At 37.3% G+C, this 15,242-nt stretch overlaps 4 protein-coding genes across 4 annotated transcripts in view; all 4 read left to right on the forward strand.

Moving 5' to 3' along the window:
* The first annotated feature begins 573 nt into the window (after positions 1 to 573).
* Positions 574 to 4,920, forward strand: LOC122846578 (protein max-like). The gene is made up of 4 exons (XM_044143620.1): positions 574 to 757; positions 2,967 to 3,074; positions 3,495 to 3,618; positions 3,697 to 4,920. The coding sequence occupies exons 1-4, from the start codon at positions 722 to 724 to the stop codon at positions 3,879 to 3,881; spliced, it is 453 nt and encodes a 150-aa protein (XP_043999555.1). The 5' UTR covers positions 574 to 721; the 3' UTR covers positions 3,882 to 4,920.
* Positions 4,921 to 6,103: 1,183 nt separating this feature from the next.
* On the forward strand, positions 6,104 to 12,072 carry LOC122846579 (ras-related protein Rab-15-like). The gene is made up of 7 exons (XM_044143621.1): positions 6,104 to 6,335; positions 8,726 to 8,786; positions 8,887 to 8,947; positions 9,011 to 9,088; positions 9,159 to 9,248; positions 9,453 to 9,518; positions 10,372 to 12,072. Exons 1-7 carry the CDS (start codon positions 6,212 to 6,214, stop codon positions 10,522 to 10,524), a joined length of 633 nt encoding a protein of 210 aa, XP_043999556.1. The 5' UTR covers positions 6,104 to 6,211; the 3' UTR covers positions 10,525 to 12,072.
* Positions 12,073 to 12,092: 20 nt separating this feature from the next.
* On the forward strand, positions 12,093 to 13,244 carry gpx2 (glutathione peroxidase 2). The gene is made up of 2 exons (XM_044143622.1): positions 12,093 to 12,314; positions 12,512 to 13,244. Exons 1-2 carry the CDS (start codon positions 12,093 to 12,095, stop codon positions 12,863 to 12,865), a joined length of 576 nt encoding a protein of 191 aa, XP_043999557.1. The 3' UTR covers positions 12,866 to 13,244.
* Positions 13,245 to 14,884: 1,640 nt separating this feature from the next.
* The window catches only part of LOC122846581 (signal-induced proliferation-associated 1-like protein 1), a 39,573-nt gene continuing 39,215 nt past the window's right edge, over positions 14,885 to 15,242 (forward strand). Inside the window, exon 1 of the mRNA XM_044143623.1 lies at positions 14,885 to 15,166. The gene's annotated coding sequence lies outside the window, so the exon portion shown is untranslated. The remainder of the gene's footprint in view (positions 15,167 to 15,242) is intronic.

Below are 15,242 nucleotides of genomic sequence, written 5' to 3' on the forward strand. Positions count from 1 at the left end.
TTAATTAAAAAATATATCTTAAAGGGACTCTAGAGGGTTTAAGTGATGGTTTGCTCAACATATTATTCAATGGTCTTATGAATGCAAATGGAGAACCATGGATGAGAGGTGGGGGAGGGATGCTGAAGAGAGCAAGGGTGCCATCTGGTTTCATGATCATATGTTGGACCAAGCGTAGGGGGCCCTGTTGTTGACGCAAACGATAAAAAATGGCTACTCAAACATCACAAAACAGTTATATTGAATAATCCTGGACGCAATAGTGGGTTTTAATGTAGGAATAGGCTTGAATGTTTGACAAACATCTAAATCAACATACTGCTCTTTTATTTTCGATCTCGCAATATATAACACTATATTACAGCAATTACACTAAGCATACAGAGTCTTGAGATAACTGGATTTCTAACTTGTAAAGTAGATTTTTTTTTTAGTGTGGGTACGTTCTAGCCCTTTGCTTTTAGGGAATTGTAGTCTTAATGTAAAAATTGTACCCACACCTAACGTAAATTGATGTCAGCCCTGAACACCATTTCCCATAGGGCGTTGCTCAACCCGCGCCTGCGCCGTGCTTGTTTTTCCCGTCCATGTGTCTCTCGTCATGCGTCTGCCGTTGCAGCAGCAGCTCCGCGTAACGTTTTGTGTGTTCGCCTCCAGTTGTCGCTGCACTTTGTTTTGACAGCTGCCTGCTTTCTTTTCTAGAACATTTTGTTACTGAAGAATGAGTGAAAACGATGACATCGAAGTCGACAGCGATGTACGTGATTCGGTTTCTTCCAGCAGTATTAGCTAGCCAGCTATGTTTAAACGGACTGCAGCGTAAATATAAGCTGCTGAACACCGAAGCTATGTGAGCTAGCTCAATATTTTTAAGCTAACACTGAATATATATATTTTTTTAAAATCGACAAAAATTCTGTTTGTCTAACATGTTGAATTATTTTCTTGTAAATAAAAGCAAAACACACAAACTGGACTGAGGGAACTGTACATTTTATTAAATGAACGCATTATATTGTTGTTTATGTAATGTTCCTGTGAGGTACTTGATCATTAGCTTGCGTACAGAAGTATCTTCACAGTTTCTCTACGCCTGTACGTCAACCAGATTAGTGAAATGTATAATAAACTCCTTATATAACTACAGTGCTCCACATTAAAAACATGATGCGACAGTCACGAACAACAGTTAAGCTGTTGCTGCAAGAAGGTCAACTTATGGGAGGAGAAATTCTCTGAACATGTTGTACTTTATTTAAATGAAATGTATACACGTTCCTCTTAATGATGTTTTCCGGTGTGTATGTCAGAAAAATACTATTTTGTTTATACATATTTTGTTTCCTGCAATCCGTGCATTGCAGGTTGGGCCCACCGTGTTACTATTGTAGCTACGTCGATAGCATTGAGATGGTCAAAATATACTGCTGTGTTTTATGTACTAATCTCGGATCTGATTAAAAAGGGCGTGTTTCGTCCTTTAGCCCGCATGGTAAATATAGCAAATCAGCACTGAATAGACATGAAGTACTTTGGTGTCTGCTGTCGCACGTATTCCGTGAGCTCCCTACCGACTTGGCCCTTTTAATGTAGATGTTTTATTTCTAAGCATAATCCCTCTGTATTATAGTTAGAAAAACAAAATAAATACTTATGGTATCAACTGATTTGGTTGGGTGTGACTGGCTTACAGTGGAGCTTTGATGGAGTCACTTTCTGACATATCTTCTGTGTTATGACTTATTTTTTTTTTACTGTGGATTATCCACAGTAAAATAATGCACAGTGAAGCGGCCCTGGTTTCATTAAGCTGGGATGTCCAGCTTCAGATCATCTTGCAGCCAGTGGGTGCCTGTATTTTATTTAGAAGTTTATACAAACGCTTTCACATTTTACTTTTTTAAACACTTAGTGAACTGAAATCCAGAAAACTGTACTCACAAATAAATCCAAATGTGTGAAACTATGCATATATATGGATCCAAACAACTCTCCTTATGACATGCCAGTCTACATGAAAATGAGCACATATCAGACATTATTCATGTAACTGCTACAATCATAGAGCTACTGTAGAAACGTTCATTCATCACCTGTGGAGTTGCTGTGGAGCGGCATACACACACATTCTTCCTGTGTAACCTTTCTGATCCACCAGCAGTGTCTGTAGCCAAAAAGTTAATTCAGTGCTGACAAATAGACTTAAGACCTAATCCTGTATTTGTTGTCACAGTTTCAGTTGCTTTACTTTTAATAATTGCTGATAATTGCTTGTAGATATGGGCAACTTTAAACCAGTAGAGGTTTTGTTGACATTTCTTGACTTACATCTGCACATCAGGAAAATGTGCAGTTCGGTTATTAATGCTGAAAATTGCAGTGATTATGTCAGTTATTAAACCCACAACCCAAAAAATAAATAAATACTGATGACTAAAATTAATTCTATTGTTCACCTTGATTTATGAAGATCAACACATCTACCTTAACTACATGGCATGGTGTCTTGTCTTTCCATTTTTGAAGATTGACAAAGAGAAATTGACCTCTCTGTCATGTCATAAATATACTCTGGGGAAAACAGGAAGTTTGATCTGAGTTTTGGCTCTAGCCACTGCGGAACAATTACGGTTAAGTTGCTTGACAGTCTCTTCACTTCTTATGATTCATAGTAAATATGTAGTTTGCTGGGTAAGGGCCTGTTTGTCTTGAAGCGGCCCAACCTTTAAAACAGCAGAGAGCAAACAAATATCGCATTCCTAAAAATGACTCTGCTGCTTCCTCTTGCACAGGAATTTTGTACACACAGTGAACCTTTAAAGTTGAAAACAGGCCATCCTGGAAACCATGTTCAAATTAGTTAACAAGCCCTTTGATTCATTTTATAAATTGTTTAAATATTTTTTTTTAATATATGCCATGTGGTTTTGAAGAAACACCTGTGTAAAGTGTGTGTGTCTCTGCAGGCAGACAAGCGAGCCCATCACAACGCGCTCGAGCGCAAACGGAGGGACCACATCAAAGACAGCTTCCACAGCTTAAGAGACTCTGTGCCTTCATTACAAGGGGAGAAGGTGAGATGGACTAAATATTACTGGTCACATTTCAGACAAATTTTCCACTGTTAGAATCCGAGGTAGCAGGGGTGGGCACTCCTGATCCTCGAGGGCCGGTGTCCTGGAACTCTTAGATGTCTCCCTGGTCCAACACACCTGAATCCAATAGCTGAATCACCTCCCAAGTCAGTCAGGTTCTCCTGAGTAGGATACTGATACATGTTTTTTTTTTTTCCTTTTTAACATTTTTAACATTAAATATCTGAAAGGTGTGGCATACTCAGCTCCCGGTGCAACTGTAATTGCAACAAAATATATTTCTAAAAAGAATTGATTGCTGCATGTTACACTTTTAAGAGTTTTATGTGAAAAACATTTTAAAAGCAATTTTTTAATCCCATCCCAATTAAGTACATTAAAGCTATTTTGCTTTGACAGGCTTCTCGGGCTCAGATTTTGGACAAAGCCACTGAATACATCCAGTTGATGAGGAGGAAAAATCACACCCACCAGCAGGACATTGATGATTTAAAAAAGCAGAACACACTGCTGGAGCAACAGGGTATGTAGAGGAATCTTACAGCTGATGATTGCTTTTGCTCACTTCTTTACATTTACCGTCTTGTATCACTCGGTTTAGTCCGTGCCCTGGAGAAAGCCAAAGGGAACTCTCAGCTCCAAACCAACTACTCTTCTGACAGCAGCTTGTACACAAACCGCAAAGGCAGCGCGGTGTCGGCCTTCGACGGCGGGTCTGACTCCACTTCTGAATCGGAGCCGGACGAGCCCTCCAACAGGAAGAAGCTGCGTGTGGAGACAAATTAGACTCCTGGCTGTCTAGACAGACTTTTTGTATCCACCAGCTCTTTTTACCTGCCTGCCTTCTTACGCCAGTCAAGAAGATGAGGTGGAAACTGTCTTAGAGGTGCTGTTACTGTGTCCAAAACGCTTCTACCTTGCTGTGTCCTTACGGCAAGCTTCCCATCCTGTTTTTGTGTCCCCGAAATGACTTTTAATACACCCAAAGTGTGGCAGCTCAGCAGTTTTGAAGGACATGTTGTTTGTAAGACCTCATGATCACACGTAGAAATGGCACAGCATGAAGCTTTAGTAAAGCTGCAAAAACGATCTTTTCTTTTGGTTGTTTGGGACAAACTTTGTAATCCACCGAAGCTGTACAACTATACCAGCTTTGTTGAAATTATGATCAGAGATAGTTTTTAATATTCGTATTTTTCCAGGAAAGAATGTGAATTTGTCGTCAGAAAAGGTGTCCATCTTTTAAGAAGCAACCCTCTTTATTCAGGTTAGGTGGCTGAAATAATGTCTTTGAAAATGTTGTTTTAGTGAATCCCTCTTTTAATGCACTAAAATGTATTTCATACCCTTATATTGTATATTAATATCTCTGGTCTCTGTAATGATTGGCTTCAGAGTAGATCAACTTCCAGTTTTAGAGCATCTGAGTATTTATTTTCCTCATTTTTTATCTCAGTAAATATATAGATATATATGTGTGGTTTTAAAAATTACCCCTCAATTAATAGTGAATGTTACACAACACAGTTGAAGGGCAGTAACCTTTATTTTTGTTAATGGAAGTCCATTTCAGTGTGTTGTTTGTAACACTATATTCCTTAATGGTGTCAGTTCTGCACAGAAAAGCCTTCCCTTGACATATTTGCCTGTGCTGGGAATGTTGATCTTTAAAAATCTGAAAATAATGTGTGTATGTAATCAATATTTGTTCCATTCCATGGAAATTACAGGTATGTTGTACATACTGCCAATGGTTGTCTTGCAAGTTAAGGCATACCTTTATTATGAGACTATAAATAAAACTATTTTATCCTTTTTGGATGTACTTGTGACTCTGCGTGTGTTTATTAACTTCTTTCGTTAGTTGAATTTATTAATTGAAATGCATACGGTAAAACTTAAATATGTTCTCCAGTGGTGAGGTGTGGATGCTGAAAAAAAAAAAAAGTGAAGATGATAGCCTTTAGGACTTACATGAAAAATATCTTTATTTCTGACTGCTTAGCAAAACGAATATTTTTCCATCGTTTCTTGTGCTCAATGAACATATACAGATTTTGTAAGGTTAGGTCCACCATAAGTCTGCCTCCTTGATTGTTTTTTTCAGCAGAAGTGAACGTTAATGAAGCATTTCTGCAGAAGACATGGTTGAATGTTGGAATGTGCTGACCAGACCAAGCATTTTCTATGCCAACTTGGCTTGTGATTGCTGAAGGTCTATTATGAAATCGGTTTTAGGAGAAATGAAGACAAGAAGACACAAAAAAAGAACTCCAACCTGATGGCAGAGGAATATGCATAAAAACCTGATTAAATGTATAATTGCAAAAAAGAAAAAAAAAATCTGACCAGAAACTGTAGTGATATTGGTGACTAACTGTAGCTAAAGCAAGTTTGATCCATTTTACAGGAAATATAGCTTGTAGGTTTATACTTATACTTATATTATGCAGATTTATACTTATACCTAGAATATAAATGGACACAGAAATGTGGAATGTTCCAATGAAATAAATAATTTAATTCCATATGCTGAAATAAATACATTTGGGGGTATATTCATAAATCAATGCGCCTATAAATGGCAATCACTTTAAAAAGAATTTAACAAATTAGCAGTCCATGAACATCTTTAAATATTAGAAAATCCATTGATCCCTTTTTAAACTGTAGTAAAAAAATTAATGATTTTAGGATGTACTAATATCCACTGACACTGTGGGTCGTCAAATAAGACACTAACTTCTGATTTGTTATCTCGCACAGGTAACAAAAGGTTTACTTATAAAAAGCAAAGGTAATTTTATTTATATAGCATATTTTCAGCAACCAGGCAATACAAAGTGCTTATAATTCAAATAAAAAATCAACCAATACTTGTTTAATACATACTGAGTTATAAATTTAAAAGATTATAAATATCTTCCAATATTTTTAATCATAATGTTAAGATAACTTAAAGCAAAAGTAAGAAAACGAGATCGCCTCTTGGCTGACCTAGCAACTATTGTTCATTGGAGGCGACGTGTCCGACGCGCACTGAAGGCAGCATCAGTTCCTGAAGTTTGTAGGATAGATGAAGTAAGTCCAGCTGGGTCATGCTCTAGTTTTAAGTCATGGCAAAACAATACGACGTTTTGTTCAGATTGCTCCTTCTCGGAGACTCCGGTGTTGGGAAGACATGCATGTTGCGCAGGTTCACGGAAGATGAATTTGATCTTTCGCATATTTCCACCATCGGTAAGTAGAGAAAAGCCATCAGACAAGTTCTTATTGACAAACTTAACGAGTTTTCAGTCACAAGATTAACCGGATAAACACCACTGCATACCCGGTAGACAACAGATTTTGAGTTATAATTATTTACCCTGATCTTTTCTACGTCTATGTTGAGTTTATTTGTTGACGCAAGATTACAGACTGCTTCAGGTTCTGCTGGGAATAATTTAATTTTCTAAAACAGCTCTAACAAAATACTTTTAGAAAAGGAAAGTCTACAAGAAATGTTCTAATTTTTCAGTTGATGGTTTCTCAGAACAAGAAGTGGATAATGCCATTAGGACTTCATGTCTCTACTGTGCTTTTATTTGTCTATTTTCATTCATTACTCACTTGCATTAAACATGTGGCTGGCTGGACAGGCTTTCATATGAAGTGACTAGAAATGAACGATCTGCGGTTTGTAGTGTGGGTCATCAGGCTGAGTTATACATGTCATGAGACGAGGATGGTGGGCTGAACTTCACACTGGATTAAACTCAGATATTTGAGCATTTCATATGAAGTCTGGGTTTTAGATCTCTACAATCCATTGCAAAAGTCTTCATACCCCTTTAACTTTTTAGAATTTGTATGGTCAGTTTCGTTAACTTGAATCTGTTTCTGGGGTTTTATGTGACAATCTAACACAAAGTTGTTCATTAAGGAAATGGCTCATTTCCCCCCTAATAAAAATCGGAAAATTGTATACAACCCTGCTGGTTCCCCAAAATAAAATTCAGTGCAAAGTAATGTCATTACCAAGAGTCCACTTCCAGTTTTATCTCAGTGTAAATGCAACTGTTCTGTGTAAGCCTCAAATGTTTGTTAATTAAAGAACAAGTTCACCTACTGGACTTTTGCATCAGCTAGTGTGAGAAATATAGATTGATTGATTGGACAACATTCTCCCTCCGCATGGCAATTGTTATCAAAAACTAGCAGATATTAAAATGAAATATCATGTGTCACGAATAACTATGAAAGGATCCATCCTTTTCTCTGAAAAACAGATAAAAGGTGTTTGTTATGGTTGTAACTGGTGGACTACCGTGTTCCACTTTAATATTTATTTAATATTCCAGATGTACTGCAGAGAAACCAGCAGCTGGACTTTCAGAAAGCCAGAATACTTATTTTGAAACCGCTTAAGAAGATTATAAAAAACTCTGCCCTGCCTACAGAAAACTGTAAAAATGAAGCATGGCACAATTCAAACTTTAAAAAAACCCCATTTAATCATAAAAGGTAAATGAAATGCTGTTGTAATTCATATTATGTAAAGTTCAACAAAGTGTTGTAAATGCTGATTACTGTGGGCAGAACGATATCCTGTAGCCGTCTATATGTAAGCGTATCTGAAGTGGACATGCAGGTTGTCAAAAAAGGGATTTCCTACTTTGGACCAAACTTTCAGCTGTGACCGAAGTATAAGAACAAAGTTATTGGAGGACTGGGCACTGCCTTTGTTTTAATACAAACCAGTTATACTGCATGCTGTGGATTTCTCAACTCTTCTCTTCATATTGTCACCTAGCAGAGATGGTATCACCTTTTAAGTCAATTTATCTTCTTTGTTAGCACATATGTATCTTGGAGCAACAGTTTTTTTGTGACTTTACAAATTAGCTTATGTAAAGTCTCACAAAGGGCTTTTTGTTCTCCTGATTGTCAGAGGTGAGTCTTTACATGATCTTTTCTAACTCTTTTGTGCATAAACTTTAAAAGCTTAGAAACCCCAAAGGCTTAGCAAAAGAGCTATTCTCTAAAAAATTACTCCTGATCGCTCCATTCCAAATCTGTTTGTAGCACATATTTCCAAAAATATTGCAAAAAGGTTTGCTTGTTACATATTCAAAAAGTAACCAGGTTCACAGCAGTCACAACTTCTCAGGATAATACCCTGCATATAAGACTAACAGAAACAGACAAATTTAAACAGAAATTTCAAGCTACCAACAAAGTTTAAAAATTTTTATAGAAATTCATGTCAATTGACTTTGTTCATATTGTGACAGTTGACAACAATTACCATCTCAAGGTACTTTATAAGACACATAAATCCCACTTTAAATACTGAAGACTAAAACTATTTTAGCTGAAAAGTGAGACTAGCCATTAGTGAAAAGGATGTCCTAATTTTTTCAAGAAAACACATATTTTTGTTTGTCTTTTGTTTAATTGTTTCATAAAACAAGGTAAATTTTTGTACTTAAATGTAATTAAAACACTTAGTTCCCTAAAGATAGAAAATAAAAATTCATATGTCAATATTTATTAATAAAGACCTGAGCTTTAATTTATATATATATTTTTACATTTGTTTTTCCGTTATCAGTGACAAAATACTTTCTTCCTGTTTTCATTTTTAGGAGTTGATTTTAAAATGAAAACAATAGAGATTGATGGACTCAAGGTCCGAATACAGATCTGGTACGTTGTGGATTTTTAGTGCATAATGTATCTGAACATAAAGATGCTATATGTGGACTGTTGAATACCCTGTCGCTTACGTGTGTTTTGTTTTATGCAGGGACACAGCAGGACAGGAACGCTATCAGACTATCACCAAGCAGTACTACAGACGCGCCCAGGTACGAAGAAGCAGAACATGACTCATATTTATCAAACATTCATTCTTTCCTGTCTTTTTACAGGGAATCGTATTTGTGTATGACATCACAAACCTGCCGTCTTTTCAGCACATAGCTAAGTGGGCCAGTGATGTAGATGAAGTAAGTCCTCTAGCTTAACTCTGTTGCCCTTGCTGCTCTGTTCTGCATCATATTTTTGTTTTTCATATAGTTCGCCCCAGATGATGTCCAAACCATCTTGGTGGGAAACAAAGCTGATGAGGAGTTTGGCAGACAAGTAACAAAGGACCAAGGAAAAAAGGTTGAATTTTACTATCTGTGTTTTTCTAGTTTTAAATGGGTTGATTTGAATATGTAAAGGTGAAAGAATATTTGTCAATAGTGTTTTTCCGTGATGTTGCAGCTTAACGTGTTTTGGGTCAAACCAGTTTGTGAAAAATATAAATAAATTACAATCACCTTCTGTTCTTGTGTACTTTCATCCTGATTCTCTTGACTCGCACAGCTAGCAGAAACCTACGGGATGGAGTTCTTTGAGACAAGTGCTTCCACCAGCAGCAACATCAGTGAGGTACCACTGATCCAAAATAAATCTGTTACATCGCATATATACATTCAATGCTCTATAAAAGTATTTATAATTCTTGAACTTTTTCACATTTTGTCCTATCACAACCTGAAATGTATTAGGATTTTTACCTGCCAGATCAACACAAAGTAGTGAATAACTGTGATTTTCAAGAAAAACAATGGTTTTCAAAAGACCTTCCAAAGAAAGATCAGGAATCTTTCATGTTGATTTGTCATTAAACCAGACCAATGACAAATGATTTGATGGGAGGATGGAACTTCATCCATCATCTCATCCAGACCCATGCTGAAAGAAAAACAGGCCCACAACATGAGTCCACTACTGCCATGTTTAACCATGTCATGTTATGTTTAGCATAATTTGTGGGATTAGTTTTTAGTCACGGAAAAGTTGGTATGTAGGTTAAAAAGTTTCATTTCTGTTTCACATGTGTTCCCATGCCAGAAACACATGGTTGATGCTTGCATTGTTTGTCATTAATGTAAACTGGGACTTCTTGTATTCTTTTTTTTTTTTTTTTTTTTTTTTAACATGGCTTATTTTCCTCATCCATTAAGATAAGGTTCCCTTACTTATAAAGACAGTGTGTTGCACAGGACTTTATTAATCGGTACCAGAATAAAGGAGTATACTGCAAATTCAGCACAAATTGCATTTTTCAGATTTTCATTCATAAAGTGTAAATCAAATCACATTTGCTTTATATCTTCCTCTACTTTTATGCAATACTTTGTGCTCATTTAAACACATTGAAGTTCTTTAGTTTTAATTTGACAAAATGTGAAAAAACTTTTAAAGAAATTTTATACTTTTTCACCTTTTCTTCTTGCAGACATTCATCCGTGTGACAGAACTGGTGCTTCAAGCTCAAATGAGGTACGTGGACGACCTGTTGGGGTCTCTGGACAACTATTTGGATCGGGCTGCTCTGCGAGAAGAGAAGGGCAGCCAGGATAATGATGCTCAGAGGACTTGTGCCTGTTAAAAAATGAAGCCTGTCACTAAACCTCAGCTTGCAGCTCTAGCATATTAGATTTTATTTAACTGTTTCCTGACTCTTTCAAACACACAGGCTTGTTACACAGGAAGGTGTTGGATTACTTTCACTTTTTCAAATTAAATGTCTACAGGTGCAGTAAACAGCAACTGCCAACAGAGGGCTGGTTTGGCAGAATGATCAGGGAATCTTGCTACCAGTTTAAATTGCCAAATTTAAACTGGTAGCAACATTTCTCTCTTCAAATGTTGATCTCTGCATCATTAATTTACTGAATTGAGTGACTTTTGGACTTCCTTGTTCTTTTTTATTAGTTGAGGAAAACTCAGAGCAAAGTTTACATTCATATTTTTGCACTGTTGTGACATAGACAGAAAAAAAGAGGTCATGAATATGAATTATTAAGATCTGGAAACTAAAACCAAGTGAGGCTATTTCATTTACTCTATGGGCTTTCTTCTTAAAGGAACCACTACTGTGCCATGTAGACAGATATTTATAAAAATGTTACTATAAGTACTTATTCTGAATACTTTTAGAAGAGCGAAACTATAATGAGGTGCTGCTAAACACAAGGTGTTTAATGTCTCTAAAGGAGGCTCAGATGTGTTATTTTAAGAAAAAAATTTTTGCTTGTGGCAAAACTTTAAATAATATATGTTATCTGTAAATGTTAAGTTAAAATAAATACGCATGGCAATGTTCATGTTTAAATAAAACAAAGTGCAGTCTGAACTTTGCAGATTATTTTTGTTTTCTCTTAGAACTGAATGTTAGGTGTGCATGGAATTCAGGCAGTAGCTTCATGTATATTTCATTAGATGCTGACAGACACAGGTGAACGTTTAATTTTTGATGACTAAGAAAGCTGATACATCTACAAAGACATGAGTAAAAGCCAAACAACACTGGTTAATAATGGCCTCCCAAAACTCATCCTAACTGAGATCAGTACCTTACCTTGTCAATCATATTCTTTGAATGTTTTAAACACTTTCTTTACTGCTGCTGTGTTGTATAACTTGAAACCTCTGTGTATTCTAATAGGACTTTAGAAAGTAGTCATAAATTATGAACACCAACTTTTGGTAAATATGCAAAGCTGATAAGCAACAACCCAAATGACTTCAGCCTTCACTGCAAGTAAATTGGTTGTGCATAGTGTTGATTGCACATTTCCCAAATGCACATCAACCTTTTCAGGTTTTTTTTTTAAATGTACAATTTTTTGATTACAATATGTTCTTTTATTTCCACTTCTCAAATATGCACTACTTGTCTTTCATCAATTGGATTAAATCTCAATAGAATACATTGAACTTGTGGTTGGAAAGGCATTTTATGTGATGAACTCATTTAGCTTTTTCAGTCGGTTTCCTTCCTCTGTCTAAAACATGTATCCAGTGTATATCACCAGGAGATCAGTTTCCTCCAGGGTTACCTGACACCTGGAAAAAGGCAACTTGCTCCTCTGAGTGAGTCAGGTGGTCAGGGGTTTGGATACAGTTGGATGCTGAGACCCAGTCTCCCTCCAGTGATACATCAAAGAAGCCAAGATGACCTTCATTGCTAAGACCTTCTATGACTTGAGGGCCACCTCACTAGAAGGGGACTCTGTAGACTTCAATGTCTTCAGGGGACGAGTGGTCCTGATAGAGAATGTGGCCTCCCTCTGAGGCACCACCACCCGGGACTTCAGCGAGCTGAATCAGCTGCAGAGCAAGTACCCCCATCGGCTGGTGGTCCTGGGCTTCCCTTGTAATCAGTTTGGATACCAGGTAAGTAATTCAGAGGTGAACCTTTTTGCTCATTTCCTGGAAGGAGAATTTAGACATCTTCCTACAGCTAGTAGAAAAAAAATTCCCAGCATATCATTGATACTACATGTGATGTTTTTTTTTCTTAATTATCTACGTTTTTTTTTTCCTTTTAATTTATAACATTTCAAAATATCAATATTACCTATTCTCTGCAGGAAAACTGTACCAATGGTGAGATTCTGCATTCACTGCAGCACGTGCGACCAGGAGGCGGCTTCAAGCCCAACTTCACCTTGTTTGAGAAGTGCGATGTCAACGGAGCAAACACACATCCAGTCTTTGCCTATCTCAAATACAAACTCCCTTATCCCGAAGACGACCCAAGTTCCCTCATGCAGGATCCCAGATTTCTTGTTTGGAGTCCAGTTAGCAGGGCGGACGTCTCTTGGAACTTTGAGAAATTTCTCATCGGGCCGGAGGGAGAGCCCTTTAAGAGATACAGCAGGAATTTTCCAACTATTGACGTAGAGCCTGACATCCAAAGGCTGCTAAGATTAACAAAGACCTAAGAATAGTATCCACTTCCTAATGGCATTTCATTCATTACTGTCAAAGCTGACATGGTGACCTTCACACTTTTAAGCCTTAATAAATGAGGGTGATATTCTAAAACCTTGGCGGAATATCACCTGAAGTCAAATAAGTGCTTAAAATTAGTGGATGTTATTTTTATTTTTCAGTAATTTTCTCTTTTTTTTCTTTCAAATGACAGTGTATTATAGAATATGAAAACTTATTCTGTAAATTTTGTTTCTTGTCTTACAAATGTGCTACCAGCAGAGGGTGCTACCCAACTAATCATGCAAATAGAAACTCCAGTCATGCTTTTATGAATTGGCATTCCAAGCGAAATCAAGAATGCACAGAAATAAAATCTTGAAACTCACATTTGTCTTCCATTGAGGTGTTTTATGATTTCATTAATGTTTTATTCAAATTCCAAATAACATCTGCTCCTCAAGCAAAGCTCACTGTAAAGTGGTTGAAAATAAAAAAAAATAATGAATCTTGAAATGTGGCAGAAGGAATATGGAATTGTCTTCAGCACCTTTTAAAGTAGCCAACAGGATATGCATCAGCATTACGCGGTAGCCTGTGGGCAGCCAATTACTTAAGCTGCATTTCCAAGTAAAATTTGCTGATACACGTAAACCATGCAGCTGCAGGAATGCATTACTGCCACATTGCTTCCTAAAGAAGAGCCCTGAATCAGTCATTTAAGCATTGGCATTGCTCTGGTGTGATAAGCTCTTATCCAGCTTTGGTTTTCCATGTACAGAGGGCTTTGTTTGGAGGGTCCACAGATTAATGCTGGATTTTCTGGACATCCGCTTACATTCACATCAGTTCATGATGTCAGAGCTACCCTCAGCACAGGCCAAGCAGCGTCCTGATGGGTTTTGCATTGGATGCACTGGTGTCAAACACTCAGGTTCGTAAGGCTCCACAGCTTTTATTCTTGCTTGTGTTGGATCCTACTGTTAAAAGCTCTCTGTCACTGTTTTTGCACTTTCACAAATCACATTACAATAATGTTTTGTCATGATGCATCCTGATATTACTGCATTTCTGATCAGCTGATGACGCACACCTTTACATTTCTGTGTGACCACTTGACAACAGTCAAATTCAAACACCAATTCATTGTTTTAATAATTTTAATGGGCGGAGCAGTTAGAACTTTCTCCATGGTAAGGCAGAGAAGACAAAAATCTTCAGTCCTTAATAAACATGAATGACAATAAAATAACTCAATGGTAGACAATGAAGTCCTTAAGAAATTGCCCCATGTTTATATTTTAGAAAATTTTATTAATTGCATGTAAACAACAAAAAATAAGTTGGCTTTACCCATTAAACAAAAGATAAATACAAAAATGCATCAAGGCGTCCCTATCATGTGATTTTTTTAGCATGATTTTCCCTACAGGTAGTCCCATATTTTCCTCAACCAGCCTCTATTACACAGTCGTTGGTGGATTCTATGATAGCGAGAAGGTCCAGTCCTGCTGAGGAATAGTTTCCTCTAACCATAACACATCTTTTTTCTTTCTTTCTTTCTTTTTATTTATTTTTGTTTGTTTGTTTAGGCCAGCATGCCCTCTGCTCTGGTGTCTAAATAATTCAATTTTAGGCTCATCTGTCCAAAGGACAATATATCAGAAGTACCAGTATTAACGCAGGTGCTAATTTGACAGAAAAACCCTTATTTTGACAATATCTTAAAGAGAATTGCGAACTATTTTAAAATAGACTTTATATGGGAGCTAACAATCTGAACCCCCTAGAAGAACTATTGAAGAGTCTTCTCTTTAGCCTTCTGAAGTCTGAATGCCCTGCTGATTATCTAGTCTTGCATTTTTGTGTCGTGTGTTTTCCAATCACTCTGTTTTTCAAAACAGAGTGAGAACTCCCTCTCCTGACTTTCACTTTTCATTTTTTGTTTGCCTGCTCTCTACAGGTGAGCTCTGTTGCCACGGTAACGCTGTGCATTGTTCCCCCACCATGCCTTCTCGCGAGACTCCAGGGGTAGAGAGGGAGGTGAGTGGAGGCAGAGCCTGAATGATCTCATCCCTTCAGCAGCTGCATACCGCAACGAGGCAAAGCCGTAACTTTCTATCAAACTTCCAAGTTGCCTTTCGGAAGAACACTGAGACATTTTTTGGACTGAGCCCGAAGCGAACACGTTTCTTATAGAGGTGAAGAGGGGTCCGCCGCGGGACTTTTGTGAGGGACTAAAACAGCAGCACCTTACGAGTTCAGACAAAAGGAGGAAAACGGCGTTGTGTGACATCCAAAAAGGAGAAAAGGTGAGTCGGGAACGTGGTGCTGGTCATGTGCGAACGCACTAACATCTGTCGGCTATACGTGTTTATATAGAAAGCA

The sequence above is a fragment of the Gambusia affinis genome, linkage group LG16 (genome assembly GCF_019740435.1).
Source record: "Gambusia affinis linkage group LG16, SWU_Gaff_1.0, whole genome shotgun sequence".
NCBI classification, from domain to species: Eukaryota; Metazoa; Chordata; class Actinopteri; order Cyprinodontiformes; family Poeciliidae; genus Gambusia; species Gambusia affinis.

Bases quoted from the DNA above. Each gene is read 5' to 3' on its own strand.
- LOC122846578 (XM_044143620.1), top strand. From the start codon at position 722: ATGAGTGAAAACGATGACATCGAAGTCGACAGCGAT. The intron at 758-2,966 runs GTACGTGATTCG...GTGTCTCTGCAG, and splicing joins ACATCGAAGTCGACAGCGAT to GCAGACAAGCGAGCCCATCA. The intron at 3,075-3,494 runs GTGAGATGGACT...TTGCTTTGACAG, and splicing joins CTTCATTACAAGGGGAGAAG to GCTTCTCGGGCTCAGATTTT.
- LOC122846579 (XM_044143621.1), top strand. From the start codon at position 6,212: ATGGCAAAACAATACGACGTTTTGTTCAGATTGCTCCTTCTCGGAGAC. The intron at 8,787-8,886 runs GTACGTTGTGGA...TGTTTTATGCAG, and splicing joins AAGGTCCGAATACAGATCTG to GGACACAGCAGGACAGGAAC. The intron at 9,519-10,371 runs GTACCACTGATC...TTCTTCTTGCAG, and splicing joins CCAGCAGCAACATCAGTGAG to ACATTCATCCGTGTGACAGA.